At 35.5% G+C, this 23,154-nt stretch overlaps 1 protein-coding gene across 2 annotated transcripts; it reads right to left on the bottom strand.

Annotated features, from left to right (window-relative positions):
- Positions 1-370: 370 nt before the first annotated feature.
- Positions 371-22,505, bottom strand: LOC125673443 (outer dense fiber protein 3-like). 2 transcript variants are annotated; one of them, XM_048910012.2, is made up of 4 exons: positions 21,385-22,505; positions 4,867-4,971; positions 1,675-1,785; positions 371-1,514 (listed from the first exon to the last, which is right to left on the bottom strand). In XM_048910012.2, exons 1-4 carry the CDS (start codon positions 21,446-21,448, stop codon positions 1,033-1,035), a joined length of 762 nt encoding a protein of 253 aa, XP_048765969.2. In that variant the 5' UTR covers positions 21,449-22,505; the 3' UTR covers positions 371-1,032. The 2 variants fall into 2 exon arrangements, with proteins under 2 accessions (XP_048765969.2, XP_048765970.2); XM_048910013.2 differs by lacking the exon at positions 21,385-22,505 and adding an exon at positions 12,408-12,747.
- Positions 22,506-23,154: the final 649 nt, after the last annotated feature.

Raw genomic sequence — 23,154 nt, 5'->3', positions numbered from 1 at the left:
CCTTTCATGACGTTTAGTGTGGTAGCAACATGTCGGTCTTGCAAGAATACTGCGCATGTGTAAGTTATCAAACCATGGATGTGATTGGTCGGAGTATTAAACAGAGCATTGGAATATTTACCCTACTAATTCGGGTATGAACCGAAGTCGCACTTAGTGAAAATCGAAGTGATTTTAATCCGAGTGTTTCCGTCAATCTGGGTCGTGTCGATTGACAGCTGGCCCGAGAGGACCTGGATGGATAAATTAAAGCAGATTATATGTACATACCTGTACAGATACATGTATATGCAGATCCTGGTGAATAACACAAAACGGTCAAGAAGAGGGTGGAAGTATTTACGAGTGTCCTATCTTGTGTTAAAGAATATAGCGATGTACAAATATTTTAATTACAAAAAGAAATTTTATAGAGAGTATCAATATGCATCATTAAGGCAAAACAATAAATAAAATAAAATAAGATAAAAATATAAAACAATAAAAAAAAAAAACAACAACAAAAAACCCCACAAACTATTCAATAAATAAACTCTGGAAATAATTTTATTATACATTTAACTTCAAATAAAACATGCTTTCCTGTAAAATGTTTCAGTGATACTTCTATTGAACAATATCACAGATAGAGTTGGATGATCATATTAAATGAGAGAGAGGGAGAGAGAGATGCAATTTGTCATTCAACGAAAACAAACTTTAAAAAGATTTAGAACCAAACAATGTCAAGATAAGTTTTTTGGGGGGTCAATTTTCAAAACAGCTTTATATCATTTGAAGTGTCACGAAACACGCATGATTATCCTTCATTTTAGTCTGTTTATCATGATGTTTAAGAAAGCTTTCCTCCAAACAATGGTAAAAGACAAACCACTAGTTATAAAATGCGTAAAAGTTCAGACATTTCTGTCCTATGAGTTTTGAGATGTATATGGTGTTATAAATAATGCACCGATATGCGATAAATAAATATTGGAAATCTCAGTGAAAAGTCCAGTCAATACACGTATGAACAATCATAGATATTTTTCATCAGTCTACATTTGCTAGTGGTAGTGCCGGCATGATGTATTGAGAATGGCGAACACCTATTTGATATCTGGGACTGGTTTCTAAATGAGCTTTGACGTTTTCTGGGCTATACTGCCCGGGCCCTGGCACTTTGTTTATATCTCTTGGCGTTTTGGCCCGGGCGCCTAAACTGTACGATGGCGCTCTTCGTTTGGTCTGAGAGGGCGGAAGCGCGCCGTATTTAGCTGGTCCAGGGGTTTTAGCGAGATCAGCTGAAAAATCCAAATAATTTGTTCTCCCGTGTATAGACGTCTGGGCCCCTCCTTTTCTGTCGGGGACCCTGGGGCCTATCGTTGAAGGTAGGGCGTACATGTTAGGGGAAGGGGTGAAATCGATCCGGCGAGGGGATGTTCGGGGGCTCATGGAATACTGTGGGGCGTTCTTTTCTTTGGTCGGCCGTCTGTCGGTGTCATACGCTCCAGGTCCTGGACTCACGTCTCTCTCTGTAAAATAATCAATTACCAAAATAAGAATGTTCAAGCAAAATCGTTATATATAAGTATAATTTGGAATTAACAAAGGGATTGATCATTTCTTTGATCAATTAATGCTATAAATAACCAATTACATGTATGACATTAATGAAATCACAAAAAAAATCACTTGGAGTTCTGGCGCGTCCCAATATTGTAAACGCGGGTTTCGTCTCCCTTCCTTTAGAGGTAAAAGAACTGTCAATGCTGTACGCCGGCCCGGGTCCATCTTTCCTAAATTCTGTAAATTAAAAAAAAAAAAATCAGTTAAAAAGCTTGAATGGATTTATTTGTGAACCCTAAAAATCTCGCGTATAGTTGTGTACTGTAATACAATGTAAAATGTGGGAGAGATAGATACTTTACAAATATTATTTACTATTGTTATTTGGCATGAAGATGGGAATTGATTAAAACTCTTACTTACACAAAGGTTTATCAATCTTTTTATTCAATATTTGAAGTACAAAAATGTACGTGTTCAATTACTGTCTTTCTTAATTAAATGTCCCCTGCTGCTATAAGAATAAAATCTGTCAATTTCTTTTTATTTGACAACAGTAAACAATGAGAAGATCTAAAATGAAAAGCACATAAGTCTAGCATTAAATTTACCGACACTGTTTCAATTCAACTAGCATTAAATTGCTGCATTTAGTTCGGTGCATTTAAGTTTATTTAATAGCTAATGCACAGACACAAATCCGATTTATGTATTTAATCACAACCAAGGAAAATATTTATATGAATTCATCAATTAGATTCCTTCAGTAAGAATATCCCTGGGAATGAATTATTTGATTTAATTTACCGATGCGCCCTGTGTACACTAAGCACGATTGTATAGATACAGGTACTATAGTATCCAATTAAATGATAAATTTTCGTGAAGATTTTATTTGGTAACATTAAGATTTGTTTCAAAGGACACGATGTAAACCCTTTCGTTGATTTGAAAAAAAAACCCACTGCACTGACTAGCACTGCTTAGGTAAATCGATACAAAATATTTTCAAGACAAATGCTTAGCATTAGCAAGAAGCCCGTATCTGGTATCGCTTTTATGCGTGTGTGTGTGTGTACATGTACCATATATGTATATTGTTGGACAACTGACTTTTGGTTCAGGGTATGATGAAATTGTTACCTCACTCAAGCTTACAGACATTATGATTTCTTACCGTGACATCACACAAAGCTTAGGTAAATGAGTGGAAAAAGTACATTGCGTCTAGTGCGTACGCTTACATTCTACGATTCACGGTGTAACATTTCCCTTTAACTTCACGAGTAAATAAATAGAATAAAGTAAGAAATCATAAAATAAAAAGATAAAAGCTACAAATGCATACACATTTTTACTTATATCTACGAAGGAGAACAATAACATTCCTGCAGACTGTGATGATAATTTGAACAAATTTGTGCATATCGAGGACTGCATTTAATTTGTGCATATCGAGGACTGCATTTAATTTGTGCATATCGAGGACTGCATTAAAATAATGGAAAAAAGTCTCTGAGAAAATTATCTATTTTCAAACTCATCATTGTTTACAATTTAAAATCCCTGCAGGCTTTCGTGGAAATGATGAACCAATGCTACGAACAAATTCTTGCTGTATCGTACGTATCGGAAATGATAGACAGAGACTGAATGTTTGATCATTTTAGCTAAAATTAAAGACTTTAGATAGCAAACTGGTGTCTAAGTTGGATGTCGATAATAGAAAGATCTATTTAGCTGTATTGTGTCTTTTTGTTATGTTTTCCATTAACTCTGATCGAAAACTCGATAATTATGAAAATCATAATTCTTATGTACATCAGGAGAAAGTTGATGATCTATATATGGAACCCGAGGTTAATCTGAACTGAAAGACAATCATAGATAAATGTACACGTGGTATGGAGGCCTATTTATGCCATCAATTGTCACAATCATTTGGACCAATCAGATATCAATGTCAACTTGTCAGTTAATTGTGTTATTATATTGACTTGTCATAAAAATATGTTTGTTCACATTTTGTCATCATCTTTTAATTCTGATATGCTTTGCTGATATATACTTTCTGTCTCGATATCTGGCAAGTCAACATCACGATCTGATATGTCGACATAATTATCTGAAATCTGACAAGTCGACAAAAAGATCACTATGTAGACTTGTCAGATTCTTTTGTTGTCAAGTGGCACATTTTGATCGTGAAATCGTAATAATGTTACTTTTTATTATTTGACTAGTGGATGAAATCATTGGATTCATCGTGTCCTTTGAAACAAATCTTAATGTTACCAAACAAAATATTCACGAAAATTTATCAGTCGTCACAATTAACTAACAAGTCGACGTAATTATCTGACAAGTCAATAAATTTATCCGACAGATTATGACAGAAATATGCCACCATAACGAAGTCAGACTTGAACAGTATCACATGAGGATAGAATATCCAAGATGGAGTATCGAATAATAGATAGATACATTTGTAGTATTGTCTAATGAACTAAGAATAGTTTCACCACCACCACGTCAACAACTAGCAAGAACTACTTGTACAATATACGTCATACCTTTCTTGGCTACATGCGTGGGAAAATGAAATAAAATCATAAAAGGCACATTGGGTTAAAGCAGGGAAACTAACATTAATACAATGAAAACTTTGAAAAAAAAGAAGAGCTCTGGTAAATGCACTACACATAAGAATATGGGCTAATAAGGACACCCTGCATGAGTCTTATCAAAGTACTAGTATGTCGTTATCAATGTGTCCTGCAGATAATAGGTATCAGAATTTCCCTTTAATGACCTTGACCTTTCTTCTAAAGCAACATTTCTGCATGTTCATGAATATCAGATATAACTTGATTTTTAAAAAAGAAATATCTTTACACATGGTCGAGAACATTGAATATTTATTCCCGTACGCAATGTGACCTTATTTTAAAACTTATACTGTACCAATTTTGATGCACCAGATGTGCATTTCGACAAATAATGTCTCTTCAGTGATACTCAAGCCAAAATTTTGGAAAATCGAAATAACAATAAACTTGTAGGAGCTAGTGCCAAAACTGGAGCCAAATTCGTCCAAGGATAAGAGCTATTTAGATATCGGAATTTCCCTTTAATGACTTTGACCTTTCTTCTAAAGCAACATTTCTGCATGTTCATGAACATCAGATATAACTTGATTTTAGTCTATATATAACCATGAAACCGATGTATAATTGTGAACAAAAGCAACCCTGTAAGATAAGAAATGTGATGTAAATCTTACTCACTTGGAGCGTGGACGCTATCTAAATGACTTACCCCAGTGTCTGGAACCGAAGGAAAAGGATGGCGACGATCGTTTCGTTTTGTCATTTGAATTTTGTCCGACTGTGGTGGGAAGGTGATACTGGGCAGGACCAGGACCTGTGAATCAAAATTGTAAATATGAATCAAATATTAGGAATGAAATGACTTTTCCCTACATCCTATTGGGTTAGATGTTCTCAAATATAAATAAATCAATGCACTTGTACATGTATTTGTGCATTGTTCATATGGTATTTCTAACCACCCGTCCCACTATTTTGTGCGTCTTAACCTTGTACTGCAAACATAAAGGTTGATTAGGTCAGATGGTGTGCCATAACCTTGAACTAAGGTCAAGGATGAAAAAGGTTTGCAATTGTTATGCGGACAACTTCGCAATGGATAGACCTAAGAAGCTGAAGCTTACAATTTGAATATAGAAAAATACTATTGCTTAAAAAGAGATTGTATGGCTTGACCCTGAACACGGGCACTTTATGTTTCTTGACCCCCAGAGTCACAGAAATGTCAACAGTCTACTTGTTCATACATATTGTAGAGAAAATGAGTCCCCTAGCATGCTTTAATATAAGAATACGACAACGACAATTCAATTTAAAGCAAGCATCAGGAATGAATGTATATTAACACAGACGTGATTGTTACCTAGGCTTGTTTGTAGAAAGAAATCTGCCAAGAATATTAAGATTTCAACATATTACTATTTAACATCCAAAAACGGTTTTGTTTATTAGTTAAACTGGTATTTGTTAAAGCTTGGAAGATAAAATTTCAATTAAACTTCTGATTATGAACAATTGAGATTAACTAATGTCTCAGGACGGAGTTATGTGGCTCATCTGTTAAAATAAAATCACCCATTTAAATTGTTTTTACCTGAAATTCTAAATTTAAAATGTATAGCATAGAAAAAATGTAGTAAATCACAGACATTATAGTCTTAGAGAGTAAATGTAGATATCAAACCTTGTCATTACAGGGATTGTAAATGTAGATATCAAAACTTGTCATTACAGGGGTTGTAAATGTAGATATCAAAACTTGTCATTACAGGGGTTGTAAATGTAGATATCAAAACTTGTCATTACAGGGGTTCTAAATGTAGATATCAAAACTTGTCATTACAGGGGTTGTAAATGTAGATATCAAAACTTGTCATGTAGATATCAAAACTTGTCATTACAGGGGTTGTAAATGTAGATATCAAAACTTGTCATTACAGGGGTTCTAAATGTATATATCAAAACTTGTCATTACATGGGTTGTAAATGTAGATATCAAAACTTGTCATTACAGGGGTTAGGATTGAAAGGAAATGGGGGATCATCGATCACGTTTTCAAAATCAAACTTTGAAAATGTCATGATACATATCATTGAAGATTAGGGTTTGAGAATGGTAACCTCGGGGAGGAAGAAATTTTGTGAAACGTGCAAACGTTTGAAAATCTTTACTCCTGGACATTTATAGGAGATACAGTGTATGTTTAGTTATACACTCTAATAAGTAAGAAGGAACCAACCAAAATTGTGAAATCAATGCTCCCATGGACAGGCGTTTGGTAATACTAAGGTGGGGTTTATGGCTCAAATACTGAAAATGCATAGATTTTTTTAAAAATCTTATTTACGCCTGTGAAACGTGTTTTGTATATGCCTGGTTAGGAAGAGCAAGGAGCCCCTCTATTTGTGACCCCGGACCACGAGTTCAGGTTCTAGGGCGGGGTCCACCTCATATTTGAATATGTTACTCTGCCACTGTGTATTGTGAAGAAAAAAAAAGAGTTATAACAACATATGTACATGTCAACCAAAATACATGTACAGTGTACATGCATTTCATTATAAATGAAATAAAAATGTCAATTCGAAATTCGATGTATCAAAAATACTGCCTAATAGTAATTGTAATACACATGGCATTCCATGCTAATGTTCCATATTCCCCGTATTGAGATCATGACTGCTGATGAAATGCATGGCCCTGATTCAGGGTTCAGGCTCTAGGGTAGAGTTAGATAAGTAAATGAATGATAGTACTTTTATATTTTCAGTTTCGTGCATTATGACAAAATACCATTGTATGGTTACATATACAATGTATGATTAATTGTATCTCGTTTAACGTCTCTCTCGATAATTTTTCACTCATATGGAAACGTCACCAAGATTGGTGAAGGGCTTCAAATTTAGACCTTTACTCGGCGCTTACGGCCATTGAGCAGTGAAGGTTCTTTAGCATGCCACACCTACTGGGACATGGGACATCCGGATCACCGACATCCGTTTTTAAGGTCATCCCCGAGGACCCGTGACATTCTAATCTGATGCCGAGTGTTTTGCAATGGAACTGTCGCTACCTGTTTTAACGACTTAGGTCTGTCGCGGCCGGGATTCGAATCCCGGAATTGTACCCAAATTGAGGAAACCATGAACCCTGTAATAGATATACTTAAAATTCAAGAAGAGGAAATCACATAGTAAAAGCAATAGTACATAGGTTTTTATTCATAATGCTCTTTCACTCTTGGATATTGAGAAAAGACTGATTCTTGAAAGTTCGGGACAATTTTCATTTTATAAACATGATGTACATCTTCTTTATTGAACTGTCAGTTGGGGGCTCAGCTGACCGTTAAGGCGCATGGATCTTTTTCTATTGCAAGATTTTGCGATTTACATGTACATTTTAGCCACAGAGCTTCGTCAATGTATACCAGTTTGAACTTGAACTCAAGATAAATGTTTTATGTCGTTGAATAGGGTCGTATGTACTTAAGTACAAGAACAATTAATTAACTAGATTAATCAATACCTCCTTTTGATTGTCAAAAGGGGTTCATTGATGAAAAGATTTTTTGCCATTATGGTGGAGGAATTCAAGATCATTGATGATAAAAATTCAATAGATACGATATTATTCAGCATATTTTTTATACTCCGTTGGTGAATCTAAACGCAAACAAGAAAGGTATAATTATTATATTGATTTTGAATTTCATATTAATTATACCTTCAAACACCTTAATTCTAACTTCAGAGTGGGGCGTTTTATATTGAGTTCGCATTCCACTCCAAGATCAAATACACGTGTAATGATGATGTCGACCACTGACACTACACGTGTAACGATGATGTCGACCACTGACACTACACGTGTAACGATGGCGACCACTGACACTACACGTGTAACGATGGCGACCACTGACACTACACGTGTAACGATGATGTCGACCACTGACACTACACGTGTAACGATGGCGACCACTGACACTACACGTGTAACGATGGCGACCACTGACACTACACGTGTAACGATGGCGACCACTGACACTACACGTGTAACGATGATGTCGACCACTGACACTACACGTGTAGCGGTGATGTCCGCCACTGACACTACACGTGTCACGATGTCGACCACTGACACCACACGTGTAACGATGGCGACCACTGACACTACACGTGTAACGATGGTGTCCGACACTGACACTACACGTGTAGTGGTGATGTCGGACACTTACATTACACGTGTAACAAAGCTATTGGTCACTAGTCCTATAAATACCATAATGCTCTTTGACGTCACAATTTTCATGTATTTCCTTCGAAGGACAATTGTATTTAAACCTATAGTTATCCTAATATTTTGATAGTTTCAAGCAACTAGCATGCATGATCGCTATGAAAAATCAAGTGAGGTGGAGGGCAGAGTGACCCCGGGTCCGTTCCCGGCTGGAGAGTTAAAGCCCAAATTCTTTCTACAGTGAGCGAACAATCATCTTACTACCCCTTACAATTAAATATTGTTCTTGTTCGCATTCCTATTTATGATTCGTTTAAATCGGAGTTTATTTCATGAAGATACAGTTTACGATTTATTTACAGCTATGTTAAACGTATTAGGATCATTCATATACACCATGAATGCTAATAGTGCAGACGAGGCCGCTGTATATATGTTGGAGTTTTCTATTTTGTTTTACCACAAGTACCCCGAACCCCTATCAAGCACTTCGACTCCCTGTCAGGATTGTTATTAAATCTTTAAGCTGGGTACTCCATCTGTCTAATGTTCGATACAATGATCAATGTTATCCTACAAGAATACTTCATTCCATGTCTAGAGAGTTCTAGACACTTCAATCGTTTCATTAAATATTTAAACTGCACATTCAATCCTTGTCTTATACTTATCCATTGAACTTGAACCGTTAGCAACAAATGTACAACAAAAATTTTTCTCATCCGCCTGAAAATTCATTGAAAGTCCTATCAAAATTATGCAATGGATATTACATCTTTGTTCATATCAGAATATTGTTGCCCTATTCTTCATGCAAAACAGTTAAGGGAACACAACATCAGGAAGTCCGAACTCCCATCTTGTAGATGAGCAAACATATCCCCTGATCTATACGACAAATATTGACCCTGGATATCAAACATATCCCCTGATCTATACGACAAATATTGACCCTGGATATCAAACATATCCCCTGATCTATACGACAAATATTGACCCTGGATATCAAAGGACATGAATATAATAAAGTTGGCCTTCATTTACAGTAGTTAACGATGAATGTGTATTATAAGCAAATATTTACAAAAACATCAGTTCAAGTCCCTAATTTGGGGGTTTAAAGAATTAAACTGACCAAAATCACTATTTCAAAGTACAAAGAATTGGAGTGTCTTTGTTGTTCGTCAATACATGTCGTCTGCATCTATGTTTCTACATTATACAAAGATGTACTTTTCCATTCTATTGTTAACTCGATAATATTTTTGTACTTTCTAAAATTTGACCTTAAACTGTATAAACTCTCTCTACATACAGTCACTACCGGTGTAAAACTTAACTTTATTTATGTATTGATTCACAGTCACAAACCAATGGCATGTTTTAAATGTATAAAAGTAATTCTTACTACATCCATAAAACGGTGGTTTTCTGTCTAAAAGTGCTTTTTGTCTTTCTATGCACGATTTAATTAAAACGTTTTGGACCATTCTACACACGATTTCATTAGTTTCATTCTCTTATAATGTACGGTTAACTCCAGTAACATTGAGGGGTCTAAAGGTACAAAACATCTCAACATGCTACAACATTAAAAAACCCATGCGTTCCATTTACTTACAGAGTTTCCAAACACACATGATGGACATTTTGCAGACCTTATAGTTGTGCAACTGGTTCGCGTATGACACATTCTTAATTAAATGGTTTCATCATCTACATCACGATTTTTTTTCCAGCGAAGAGGACCGGGGGCGTTGACAACAGAAAACATCATAGTTTAAGAACCGGTAACCTTCCCAACATGATGGCATTTGATATTTTGCAACATACCCTGAACAAAAGTCTTTGATTCAAGCAGGATCACTCGTTTGCTTTTACAAATACTTTCGTGAAAAGACAGTAGCTTTGTAATGATACACATCTGTATCTTTGTGTAAATCTGATTGATCTTGCATCAAAGAGACCATTAATTTTGTTGACATGGGAAAGATAAATAAAACTATTGCTTTAGATTGATTGAGAGAGAGAGAGAGAGAGAGAGAGAGAGAGAGAGAGAGAGAGCGAGAGAGAGAGCGAGAGAGAGAGAGAGAGAGAGAGAGAGAGAGAGAAAAGATATATATATATATATATAAATAGATAGATAGATATAGATAGATATATACACATGTATTATCTAATCAAATTTAAACGAATATAGTGTCTCTAATGAATTGATTTTCAAAAGGGAAGATTTGTTACTTTAATGTTTCAATATACATAATTATGCCTCCTTTCTTTCTATGTAGTCGGTCTTAATCACATGATGTATCAGTATGTATAAATAGTGATTATTTCCATTATCTCCCACTGTGTTTCCAACACATAAAACCCCCATGCACCGGGTTATTATGTAATTGTTAAAGAACCCCTGAAATTATTTTACTTTCCCTATGCAAACGGTCTGAAGATATGTACATGTGTATTTGATTTAATCCATTTACTCGTGGATTTAAAGGTTGATAAATGTTCTACAAATAAAAGTATTTGAACGAAATGTCTGACGAGGGTTCACTTAAAGAAGTATTCGAAAGTTCTCATACGCAAGTACCACCTTCTTATCATGGATTAAGAAAGTGGCATGCATAGCGTTCATATTTTATTCCGAAATACACCCTTTCTCACCTCTTTATGCGATACTCGTGTTTGAATGAAGAATTCCACTTTGTACAGCCGTCAGAGAGATGCACAGAATATGCGTTCGTGGTCGAATAAAGCACACATTCCAAATGTTGTAGATTTATCAAACAGGTAAAAAACGTGATTTTTGCAGAAAATATCTAGATTTCATTTCTTTGCAGTAAGCTTTTTTGGTCATAGTATTTACATGCACTCGTTCCCTTTACCTTGGGAAATTGAACGTCAGTGAAAATCCACGAAGTCTGGAAAGGGAATAGAGCAATCTAATTAAAGTTAGATCCTATGATCCGCTCATCTACTATCGCTACATAGGTAACGATAGTAGATGAGTGGATCATAGGATCTACTATGTAGCGATAGTAGATGAGCAGATCATAGGATCTAATTTTTAATTAGATTGGGGAACAGAGTGCTTTATGATACTAATATTTTTTTTTTGAAATTTTCCATGCTACTGTCAGTATACCGGGCAAAATTGCTAGAGAATTTAGATTATACAGCATTGGCCACGTCAACTAAAGTCACAGTTTTTCATGTTCCGTTTTGCTCGCATTGAGCATGTCTTTTCATATATCAAACACAAGCAAATTGGTTTTGTTTCCCTGCATATTTTACCTGACAAGTTATTTCAAAGGTTTAAACATACTACTAGCCTAATTTCTACATCCTTGTAATGTTAAGTTAAAGCTATATATTCTTTTGTCTCAAAATAACTTTAAAACTGATAAAGGTACACATTTCTCTCTGGAAATAACAACGATTTGATTGCAACGAACCTCACCCTGAAAAATTGCAATACTGTAATCGATTTTTTCATGAATTAATTAATAGATTGATCAGGTTTAACATAATTTGACCCGTGTGAGACAATATAGGTCATTTAGCACTAAAATAAATCTTGATACCCACGATTCTTTTTTATAAAGGTGTCATGCGCACGTCCGCGACTTTCACATCTACATGTGAAATACCGAGCGCTTGACGAGAGGACAGTCCTACCACTTGTGATGACGTCAGCCTCTCGCGGCCTAGGATTCCGAAGCTGCCGCTTATAAAGTGAAAGTTCAACGGACGTTCGGATTGGAAGGGTCAATGATGATTAAAATTTACATTTCAGTCATACTTGGGATAAAGCTTAAACTGCATTTTTAGATACATGTACAGTATATGTAGCGATGTTTCCAAAGTAGTCCTGAGCAACTCGCTTGCTGACTTAGTATTATGTATCATATTACCGATGCAACTAACAAAGTTTTAAATTTTCTTGTAAGAATCATTTTACTCCCCTTGTCACATTACGGAGAAGATACATGTCAAAGTTACATTACCTTTCAAAGGTTTAGCTACCAAGGGCTCCCTTTTAAAGAATCTTGGCATTTTGACGGTTCGACGTTTACTCTGTATATTTCATGTTAATAGTTCCATTAGACACGATAGACAGAATCCAACATATGAAGAATAGAAATCAAACTGCTCTTAGAACTCCGTAGTCATTCATTCTTTCAGAAACATCATGTGCTGCTCTGGACTTGTTGTTAGGGAGTAGCTAAGGACAGGCATATGTTCGTACACAAATTAAAAAGAAGTTATACTAACTAAACAAACTAAGTATTGAACAACACTTTCATCAATAAAAATTGCCACAAATTCGATTGAACATATATATCCCCAGACTCTAATTGTTGCCGTGTACTTATTTGGACAATTGAGGCTACGTAACAAGAGGGGGACCCTTTTGCGATAACGCAAGCTAGAAACAGTGCTTGGGATTTTGGTAAACTTCCATACTTCTATTTAACTGAATAGATATACATTTGATTACAAATCAGCGAACCTATTACGCTCTATGAAAAAGCGTCGACAATTTTCAAAGGTGTAAATTTGACTTCTGACGTTTTCGAGATAATCAGTCAGATAACGCGAGACTTGATATTGTGTTAGCGGATTGGTCAGTGATGTGATGATAAACATGGCGATATGATTTTTTAACTGAGACGGCATTTAAAAGCTCGTTGGGTACATTGTCTATAGAAATACAAGACTTTAAGATAAAGGGTCTCATACCCCTCATGAAGCCGTGATCGACATATCGTTCATCACCGATTTAATTATGTCCTTTAATTATACATTTGTAATTAAAATTCATTCTCTTACCATAAAGGGTAGGGAGATTTGTCCTTATTCTGGGTTTCTGTAGCTTAGCGGATGGGAGTCATGGGACTAAAGTTCATCGCATGTCATCCCAAGTGTCCCTTCACAGCAGGGGGACTGTTAGTCAGGGTCTTGAGCACATAATAAAATCTTTAACTCAATAATACTATACAAGGTCTGCATAAAGTCATAAAACATGGGTATCATTTATGGACACCTAGGGACTATCATATTTGCCTAGGGTTTCTGATACACATTTTCAAATCAGAAGCCTTTTACTAGAGAAGATGGGGGCCTACCTCATAAAACAAGGTCAATAAGGGGATCCTAATATATACACCTTAAAACAAACCAATACTAAATCAAATAATCGTCCTCTAATAGATCTCGCATTTCATATCATTTGCAGCATCCGTGACCCCCAACAGCTAAGACTATGGTTGTAATGGTATTGAATACATTACTCTTACAGTTAACATACATTCCTATTAATATCATTCCGGAGCTGCGGTCCCTGTACCCCTTGTATCCTGGAGGTTTTGCTGGGAAGGGTCAAAACTGAGGTTGATATACATTTATCCGACAGGCAAAGCAAAATATACATGCAGGTAAGGGGAGACATCGACAGCCATGTGCAGATTTTAGTTCCTACTTGTTATGGGTGATTAACATTTTGACGATTTTGCAAGAGCGTTGGTCAATAAAGTATACGGGCATATGTGATACAGGTATAATATTACATGCTTTACTTTAAATGATGAAACTCTAGAATATATGCATAGCCTTCAGAAGAAAATATTTTTTACGGCTTCTTCATTGAAAACCAAATTACACGAAAGGGTCCTGACTCCACGCTGGATCCGTTCCTGGTAGAACAGCCCGGGGGATTGTGCCCCCTGGATTCCCACCAGATATGGCTTTTACATTATGACGCTCTTCCACCTAACCTTCCACCTTTCCATCCCAAGATTAAACTTAACGAGACCCCGGGGACAACGCCGCTATAAGGCGACGCTTAAAAAAACATACTAAATGAAATTCCTATCTCTAAAGATGTCCCAGTCCATTTTTAAACCACAAGCTCGATCAGGGTGATGATGTGGCGTCTTCCCTCTTTTGAGCATCAAATAGAGTTCCCCTATCAAAATCCGTTGTATCCTTGCATGTAAAATGTTTGTTTGAATAGAATATCGTATTATTAAAAGTTTCGATGTAGTAATTTCACTTACTTCATTAATCATCTTATTTCGTCCTCAAGCACCCAACAGACATTACATAAATAAGGCAATCTTCTGCCATACATATTTGAAAATAATGTCAAGGAATCAAGGTTATCCATGGCGGCTGAAATCACAACTATGAAAATTAGATGGTATGGACATTCTGTCCTAATTTGATCTGAAGGTTTCTCACTCAGGCTAGCATAAAGCGACAACACAAGATATATAATGAATTTGCAATAATACCCATACCTTATTGCACATATAACGCAAGACTTATGTATATTGCAGGCACGTCTTCCTATCAGATGCTTTACGAGAGGACATCCATAATGAATACAGAAGCATGGAACAAACTATATATTACTCAAAATTTGATAAGGATCACTAGGTTATATATGTGTGTAATTTACCACTAACATAACAAAAGACATAAATTTGACTCAGAAACGTGTTTACTCAGGTTATGAATGAAAATTCATGAACGGCATGAACTTTTATCAGTACGGAATGCTTGAAATCTGATAACAACACCAAAAGGCATTTCATTACAAAAAGTTAACAGCAAACCAGAGAAAGAATTACACAGTTTTTGGGGATGGTCCATCATTACACTTAGTCGATGAAGGGCGTTATCATCCATCAGGATGAACTCAGGGCCAACAGCACCAGCGTAGGGTCTGACGTAAACATCGAGGATCTCATCCCGGTACCACAAAATGGTCTTGGCGTTGGGTTGTCGACCTCTGACGACCACCCCCATGTCGGTGTGCTGCTGTACCAAAAGTTTGCTGTCGGTTCCAGACCCTGTTTACAACGCTCTGGCTGACGTTTAGTGCATTTGCAACGTCACGTTGTGAATAGCCAGCGTCAAGCATTCCAATACATCTGCCCAGTTGTTCTGTCGTCAGGCGACGCCTTACACGTTGAGGGGGCATTGTGTTGATAAACGTAGTGTAAACATTGATAAACGTAGTGTAAACATTCAAGTGAGTTTGAATTTTTAGAAAGAATCAGACACCGATGCCTGAGTGAAAATCGTGCAATGGTAGCAAAAGCATAAACTGTGATGAGAAACGCATTTCCCATGGCATGAAATGCACGTGCAAGTTTGTTGAAGACGTTTTTGATTTCACTTGGACACAATATTGCCAGTTATGCAGTTATTAATTTTTTAAACAGAAAAATATTTATGATCCTTATCAAATTTTGAGTAGTATATATATAATCTACATGTATATACACAATGCAGTTAACGGTAAGATGCGATCGAGCAAATTACAGCCCAAAAAAAAAACAACTTTGCGATTTGGTTAAAAAAAATGTATTGATATAATAGCTGATGAACCAGGCAACAAACGACTCTGAAATATTTCCATAAATGCAAGAGTGAAATTTCGTGAATTTACAGTATCTTCATAGATACAAAGATAATATGTTTATTGTAAGTATTATGGCCTATTTTCTAAAAATTGGGAAATTTGAACGAACCTTGAGATCTATTTAAATTTGTTCATTTGCCGTATACACATTGTGGATTCTGTCAGTATAATTATATGGATTAATTATATCTTGTTTAACATCTCTCTCGAGAATTTTTCACTCATGGAGACTTCACCAAGACCGGTGAAGGGTTTCAAATTAAGGCCTTTGCTCAACGCTTTCGGCCATTATGCCGTGCCACACCTACTGTGACACGGGGCATCCATTTTTAAGGTCATCTCCGAGGAGCCATGATATTCACAGTGTTTGGCGATGGAACTGTAACTACCTGGTTGCGGCTGGGATTCGAACCCCAATCTTCCGCATGCGGGGCGAACGCTCTAACCTCTAAGCCATCGCGAGGGTCATAATGATATGGAAATGCTAAATAAATTGTATTAATTGCAGTTAAATTAGATTGTCCTTCACGGGGAAAAATGTCATATTACAGTGTATACAGTATTTCGCCATGCACAGTGTAGTTTAAAATCATTGATCCAAACCAATGCTGTCGTAAAGGTTATGTACATACACAGTGGTGTGCGGGTTCATAGACAGACGTCGAATGTAACAAATTATGTGATAAAGCGTTCTCTTCTTAAACCAACGCAACCCCCAGGTCAGTTTCAAATATATTTAATAATTAATCATCCTGAGTTTCAATCTTCATAAAAAATCGTTGAGAGTAATTAAAGGGATAACCGTTGCACTTTGGATCATACAACTTAAGCTAGTCAATTTCCTTATCAGCAGAAGGAAATTTATTGTGCAACTAAAATGTTTAAAAACATGCGTCCAAAATTTCTACTTTCCGACATACAATTTTGAAATACAAGAAAGCCCATTGAGCTCATTTTGGTTAATGAAAAAAATGTCGCGTTATGAAGCGAAAATTTTGCGAATAAACGCGAAACATTCGCATTACATTCTATATGAATTAGTTACATACTAGTAAAACAGGTACCCGTGATTAGTACAATGAACGAAGACTGGTGTTTAAGTATATATAAGTAACCTTAAAGAACTATATACACACGTTAGCACCTCTACTTTTTACACACGCGGTACGCATATTTCAGAATGCTTGGCAAATATGCTATTGAAGTTTTCTTAAATGCAAAGTAGTGTTCATAGATGCAATTGATTAATACCAGTGTTACGTAATTAGCAACAGCTTTTAATAAGGGGTATAAAATTTCTTCCATTGAAATCAAGCCTTCAAATTTTACAGAATTTTAATTCAATTTAATTTATTCGCTCAAACCATGTTAAACGGTACATGAGATACAAGAAATATAATACATGCATGAAAAATCGTCAGAGGCTCATATATGGAACAATGCAACTTTCTTAGATACCAGAGGGGAACATAATATACACTGATGTATAAATAAACATATTAATAATACGTTTAAGAGGTAGCAGAAGAAAAATTACGAAGAACAACAGACAATCTCTAAATATGAGACATAAAAACACAGAGATTTCTTATACAGATATTTTCATATCTTGAGTTGACAAAAGATTAGAAAACTTCAGAATATTTGGTCTTTCATAAAAGAAATGTCTATGCATTTTTTCCTTAATTGGGAAAAAGTTGGACACTGTAAAATAAAATGGAATTCATCTCCTATTTGTCCTTTATTACGAAATGTACATAGTCTTTCATTCTGGGGAATACCATACCATCTTACTGTCTCTAAAGATCTATTGGATATAGATTACCAACCACTATAAATCTGTATTTACGTTAAATTATTGAGTTAACAATGCTTAATGTACATTTTCTTTTGATTCATTTGAGAATCTGGAAAATCAGTCAGAATGCCTCTTAAAAGCACTTGGTGGCCGTCAGTAATTTTCTTCAGGAAATAGACGAATCCACACTTTTTGAAAGTTACATGTATGTCCCTTGAGACTGCCATCAATGGGGAAACCCAAAGAACTTTGTAACTTATTGTTTTATAACTGCCAACGTTTCTCGTTTATAAGTAAAATTTACGCGTTTTAACGTAAAAGTTTCGTGTTATAACGATAAAGCTATGGGTTTATTCGCGAGTTTCGCGTCATAACGCGAACGTTGCACGTGACGTTTGCTCGTGCAGATACCCCAACTGAAACACCTCGGGCCTTTCCGACAAGTGGAAAGACAATCTCAAATGTATTATGATAACCCCCTGTTATTGATCAAATCAAAGTATAGCATAGAAAAATATTTCTTGTCTTTTTACAATAAATATTTGCCAGAAACGATTAGACCTACCCATAGCAAGTTCAAAAACATATTAATGATTACTAATTAGTGAATTACACAGTGGTTGGAAACATCAATCTTGTACAAACTTCATACATTCAATATGTAATTTCCGAGCTTGTCGTAATGACGAGAATTTGTGTCTGGCAATTTTTCCAGCTTACGACCAAGATACGACTGGAAATCGCAGATAAATCTACGATTAAGCGCAAAGGTGGATAATCGTACAAGCGGAATCAATCGCAGCAATGTCTTTGAATATGTTCAAAATTTTTAGCCCGTCTTCGGCGATCTGTGGTGGTCGCAGACAAGTCAAACTATATGTAACAGACATGCACGATGGCACTACCAATTGTGCATGGATTTTGGACCCTATATATAGTCGTAATCAGATCGCACCACTACCCACAATGTTTAGTTTTTTTAACCACCGGCAAGAGAAGTATTTCTCTTACTGATATGTACCAGCAAAAAAATGAAGACTCAAGACTCATAACTATGACTAGATTAGTAAGCAAACTTGGTGACACAACACAGATTGTGAATAAATGACCAATATTGATTAAATCAACCATCAAGGACAGGTGCTACACATAATGTATATTATCTATCAGTCTGATTAATTTCCGCTGTCATATGCATTTACATGCTAACCTGATCAATATACAGTCCGGCAAGAAAATGTTATTAACCCTGCACTACAGTCTGTAACATGCAGATGAACTTTCTAACTTTCGTACAAATCTGGATTTGCTCTCTGGTTGGCAATAAACTGAGCAATAATTGCGAGAAAAACGACACAAAATGCTGTCTCATTGATTTTACTACAACAGTTTTGGTTCATCTTGTATTGAAATAAATGGAAGTTGAAATCGATCGGGATCGACATTACACACTCTCGTACTTTCTTGACTTCAATTTACGTTGAAGTTTACCTTAATAACTTTATAATTCTCAATAATTGTGTTCAATGTTGCTTTCAGCAGTCAAGATTAAGAAACCAGCGCCTAAGAATAGTATGGACTGTGTTAAGAAAACTTGTCCGTTTTCAAAGAATGAATAGCATTTACACAAGGACTTAAATAGGCAATAAGTAACTTTCTCCTACTCTATAGTCGGAACAATTGTAAACCAGTTCGTAGTTGTAGCTGGTATGTGGGTCAATCCATTTTACGATTTACCACTTGAAAATCTTGCGGCATTCCTTTCTTTTTTACTTAAAGATTATCAAAGGGATAAAAGGATTGACTCAATATTATTGCAACAGTTTGTTCCAAAAAGCAGTATTTAAATCTATAATAGGCATGTATTTGACATACAGATCATCGAGGTTAACCACTTAATCACGGGGCTCTATTACCTTAAGTCTAGAAGTCCGCGTGGTGACTGAGGTGAATTTTAATTCTTTGGAGGTAAATTGACCGGGGACAGGAGCTGGCTAGGGTGACGGTCCACTGAATCAGTAAAACACACCGTACACCGTTTAAAATAGTAAAATAATTATCCTTTACAACGATATTTCGTTATCTTTTCGCGCCGATTGACTCAAAGTGTCTCTACATCCATTCAATGCATTTGCGTGTTTAATTACGCAACCGTTGCTATGACATAACGTGAAAGTTTGATTTAATTTTTGATCACCCCTATTCTCTCGCTATCTTTGTATGCTTTAGGATTCATGAAAAATTGTTGAGTTTTATTTTTCCTATCCACCTATTCTTTCGTCAACCTATACATACTCTTTATGCTAAATGAAAAGGTTGAGCTGTGTCGTGCATAATACATATTCGATTTTTCTGTTACGATCTCATTCAATACAGTCTATCGAAGCTAGATGATTTGATATGGAGACTTTAACTTCATATATGGATTATCATTTTTGCGTAAAAGCAAATTCTTTATACAAGTCATAAAAGTTCCTCGTATTTCATTGCTGCCTTGTACCAGATATTGCCTCATTACTCTAATAAAAATAACTGTACACCATAAAATTCAAAGGGCTTACACAAATTCACATGACCGAGTTGAAAAATAATTTGATTTTTTTTATCACTGCCCTACACATATTAGGATTTCTTTGAGATTTCATGAGGGACTGTATGATAATTTTAAACAAAGGAAAGGTCTCCCACATATTTAAATGACTCTGATATATACTCCATATATTATAATAAACCAGAAGAATGGGACAATAACTTTATTATACACAGATCTAGATATAATGCCTGCACTTTTCTTTCTTTTTAAATCAAAATGTTCGCACTGAAAACAGGGCTTTAATAATTTCCCATGATAATGGGAAAACCTCCATCATGACGTATCAAAGTGTGATTCTTTTCAAAGGACGAGGGACCTGTTAGCCCATTGAAAAAGAAAACCTCTCAATACCTGAGGTACATTTGGTATTTTTCTTGTAAGGAGGGAAGAATTCTAATGTGTGTGTATATATTGAATACCTTACATATCGCTATCTCTCTTTCTCTTACTGTGATTACGGCTGTCTGTTTTCGGCAACATGAATTATATATTCATACTTGTCTTATCACATTATGATGTGTTGTAAACATCAAGACAAAAATCAGTGATACTCGAAAGAAAACAAAAACTTTGAATGTGGATTTTAAAAAATGGATATAGTCCCCAAGGCGAAGAGCAAGGATATCTTGAGTTACACATTTTTTCTGTTTTATCGATGAACTGATTACGGATGTTTGATTCAAATTTTAGTTTAAAAGTATTTTTATATATATTTATTTCATATATATATATATATATATATATATATATATATATATATATATATATATATGTATGTATGTATTTTATTTGGGGAATTGCCATACATTGTAAGGTAGTAAGAAACACAAAGAAACAAAAACGAATTCCGTCACTCCTTCTAATTCGTTTAAATCATGTACAAATAGAATCTGAATTGTAACGCATTCACAGGGACAGAAGTCACTTCGCAAACTTAGATAAACATTTTGGCGCGGATTATGCTCTGTAGATTAATTACAGCCCTCTAAGTCATTACAATTTAAACCAAACCAACCCTGATTACAACTCTCGCTTTTGCCAAAGTTTTAAAGTTTGTCATTCAATATATATATATATATATATATATATATATATATATAGAGAGAGAGAGAGAGAGAGAGAGAGAGAGAGAGAGAGAGAGAGAGAGAGAAGTATACTCACTTGTATATTCAGCACCAATCATAACTCTCTTCTTTTTCCCTCTTTCTTGAATATCTGGAGCCATTTTTAAAAACTATTTTCCACTAAGAAATTCTCCAAAAGTGTACCACTGACAATATCACTCACAACACCAAATTAAGGAAGCTAAAGAGTTTTTCCGTCAACGGGAAATTTTTGCATATGATACACCACTAATACTATATCCCTCAGCGACGAAATGATGTCTATGTGTATTAATTATTCATCACATGTTCATTTTGCTATATTGCGCGAAGAACCACCCAGAATGATAACGTTATAAGTATCCCGGTAACTAAGGACGCCAGTGAAGACACTATTAACACTCACGATCCATGTCAACTTTCTAATCATGAATTAGCAAAATATATTTCCCTCGAAAACAAACACTACTTTACAGAATAGTATAAGTTTCAGTATTGATGTGCCTATTACGGATTGTAAATTGCTCGGGCGATATAAAAGGTGAATTTCACTCTCGTGTATTTGTTATTGGCGTTTCGTTATGTATTTAAATCCGATGTATCGATCAACAGGGCCAATGCCGATCTTGACACGACTAAAAATCTTTTTAAACACCACAAGAAAAACACTATATGGAGCAAATTTTGCCATCCACGGAACGAGTAACTTATTTGCGAATACTGCACATGTGCGTAACTCATACAAAACCTTACTTTAAAAAAAACTTTTTCGTATGTTTTACGTGTTTGCCAAGATCTGTATATTTTTCCATAGAGTAGACCTGAACTATCTAAATTATTGGTTCAGGAATATTTCAAACATTCACTATGAATTTCAAATGGAAATTCCAAATTATTGATAAAAGACTGCATCAAGATGAATTCTAGCAAGGCGTACATGCGTTAGAAAGTTCATCGCTTATTGAAATGATGCATGTGATAATATCAATAGATAAATAAATAAAACAAAACAAAAAACAAAAACAAAATCACGGAATGAAAGCAGTCAGCTTATACTTATGTATTTCCATTAGAGCTCAATTACGTAAAACCTCTTACATACATGCACGATGTGCGGAATACAATGCACTATTACATGTAGACAGAGATAAATACTTGGCATAGACCGAAGCTCCTTTCACACATTCTCGATCTAGGACCCGGTCGATGCCGGATGCAAAATTCTAGATCTCTAGGATGATCCGGTGTCTCTGGGTTCTGTGACGACGTAATGCTGGTTTCAACACGGTCTTATCACGATGCAGACACGTAAAACGCCGGTTTCTCCCTATGTTCATATATAATGATCGGTGATATGACATTTTTAAAAACGGTTTCTATGCGAGATTTGTGTATTCCATTGAAATATATAAACTATGAAGTTACATATTTGATCAAAAATACGTCCGGAATACCCAAGGAATTGAACAATTAAAAATACAAGAAGGGGGTACCGGAAGTCCTGTCCACAAGCACCTGTGTCTCAACTACAAAAGACGTATCCGTCCTCAAGAGGGACGTTAAACAATATACAACCAGTCATTCAATCTTATATCATTTTCAAATAAAATAAATTGTGTAAGACATTTTTGCTATTATGTCCATATATCTGCCCTGTCACTGGCCCATTGACGATTGATGGCAACTTACGACCGGCTGACTCAGGATGATTCAAAACTTGAACATTTTGATAGAAAATGTATATATTTAGTAATGTTTCCATCAATCAATCAACTACAAAAGCTGCTGATATATCAATACGAGCAGAAACTTATCGAATTCGAAAATA

This window comes from Ostrea edulis, chromosome 3 (genome assembly GCF_947568905.1).
Source record: "Ostrea edulis chromosome 3, xbOstEdul1.1, whole genome shotgun sequence".
Taxonomy (NCBI): Eukaryota; Metazoa; Mollusca; class Bivalvia; order Ostreida; family Ostreidae; genus Ostrea; species Ostrea edulis.
The sequence above is the reverse complement of the archived record's forward strand: the minus strand, read 5'-3'. Positions and strand labels throughout refer to the sequence as shown.

Excerpts from the sequence above, each read along its gene's own strand:
- LOC125673443 (XM_048910012.2), bottom strand. The coding sequence starts at position 21,448 with ATGGCTCCAGATATTCAAGAAAGAGGGAAAAAGAAGAGAGTTATGATT. Across the intron at positions 4,972-21,384 it reads GATTGGTGCTGAATATACAA|GTCCTGGTCCTGCCCAGTAT; the intron begins GTGAGTATACTT and ends TTTGATTCACAG. Across the intron at positions 1,515-1,674 it reads GGGACGCGCCAGAACTCCAA|AGAGAGACGTGAGTCCAGGA; the intron begins GTGATTTTTTTT and ends ATTATTTTACAG.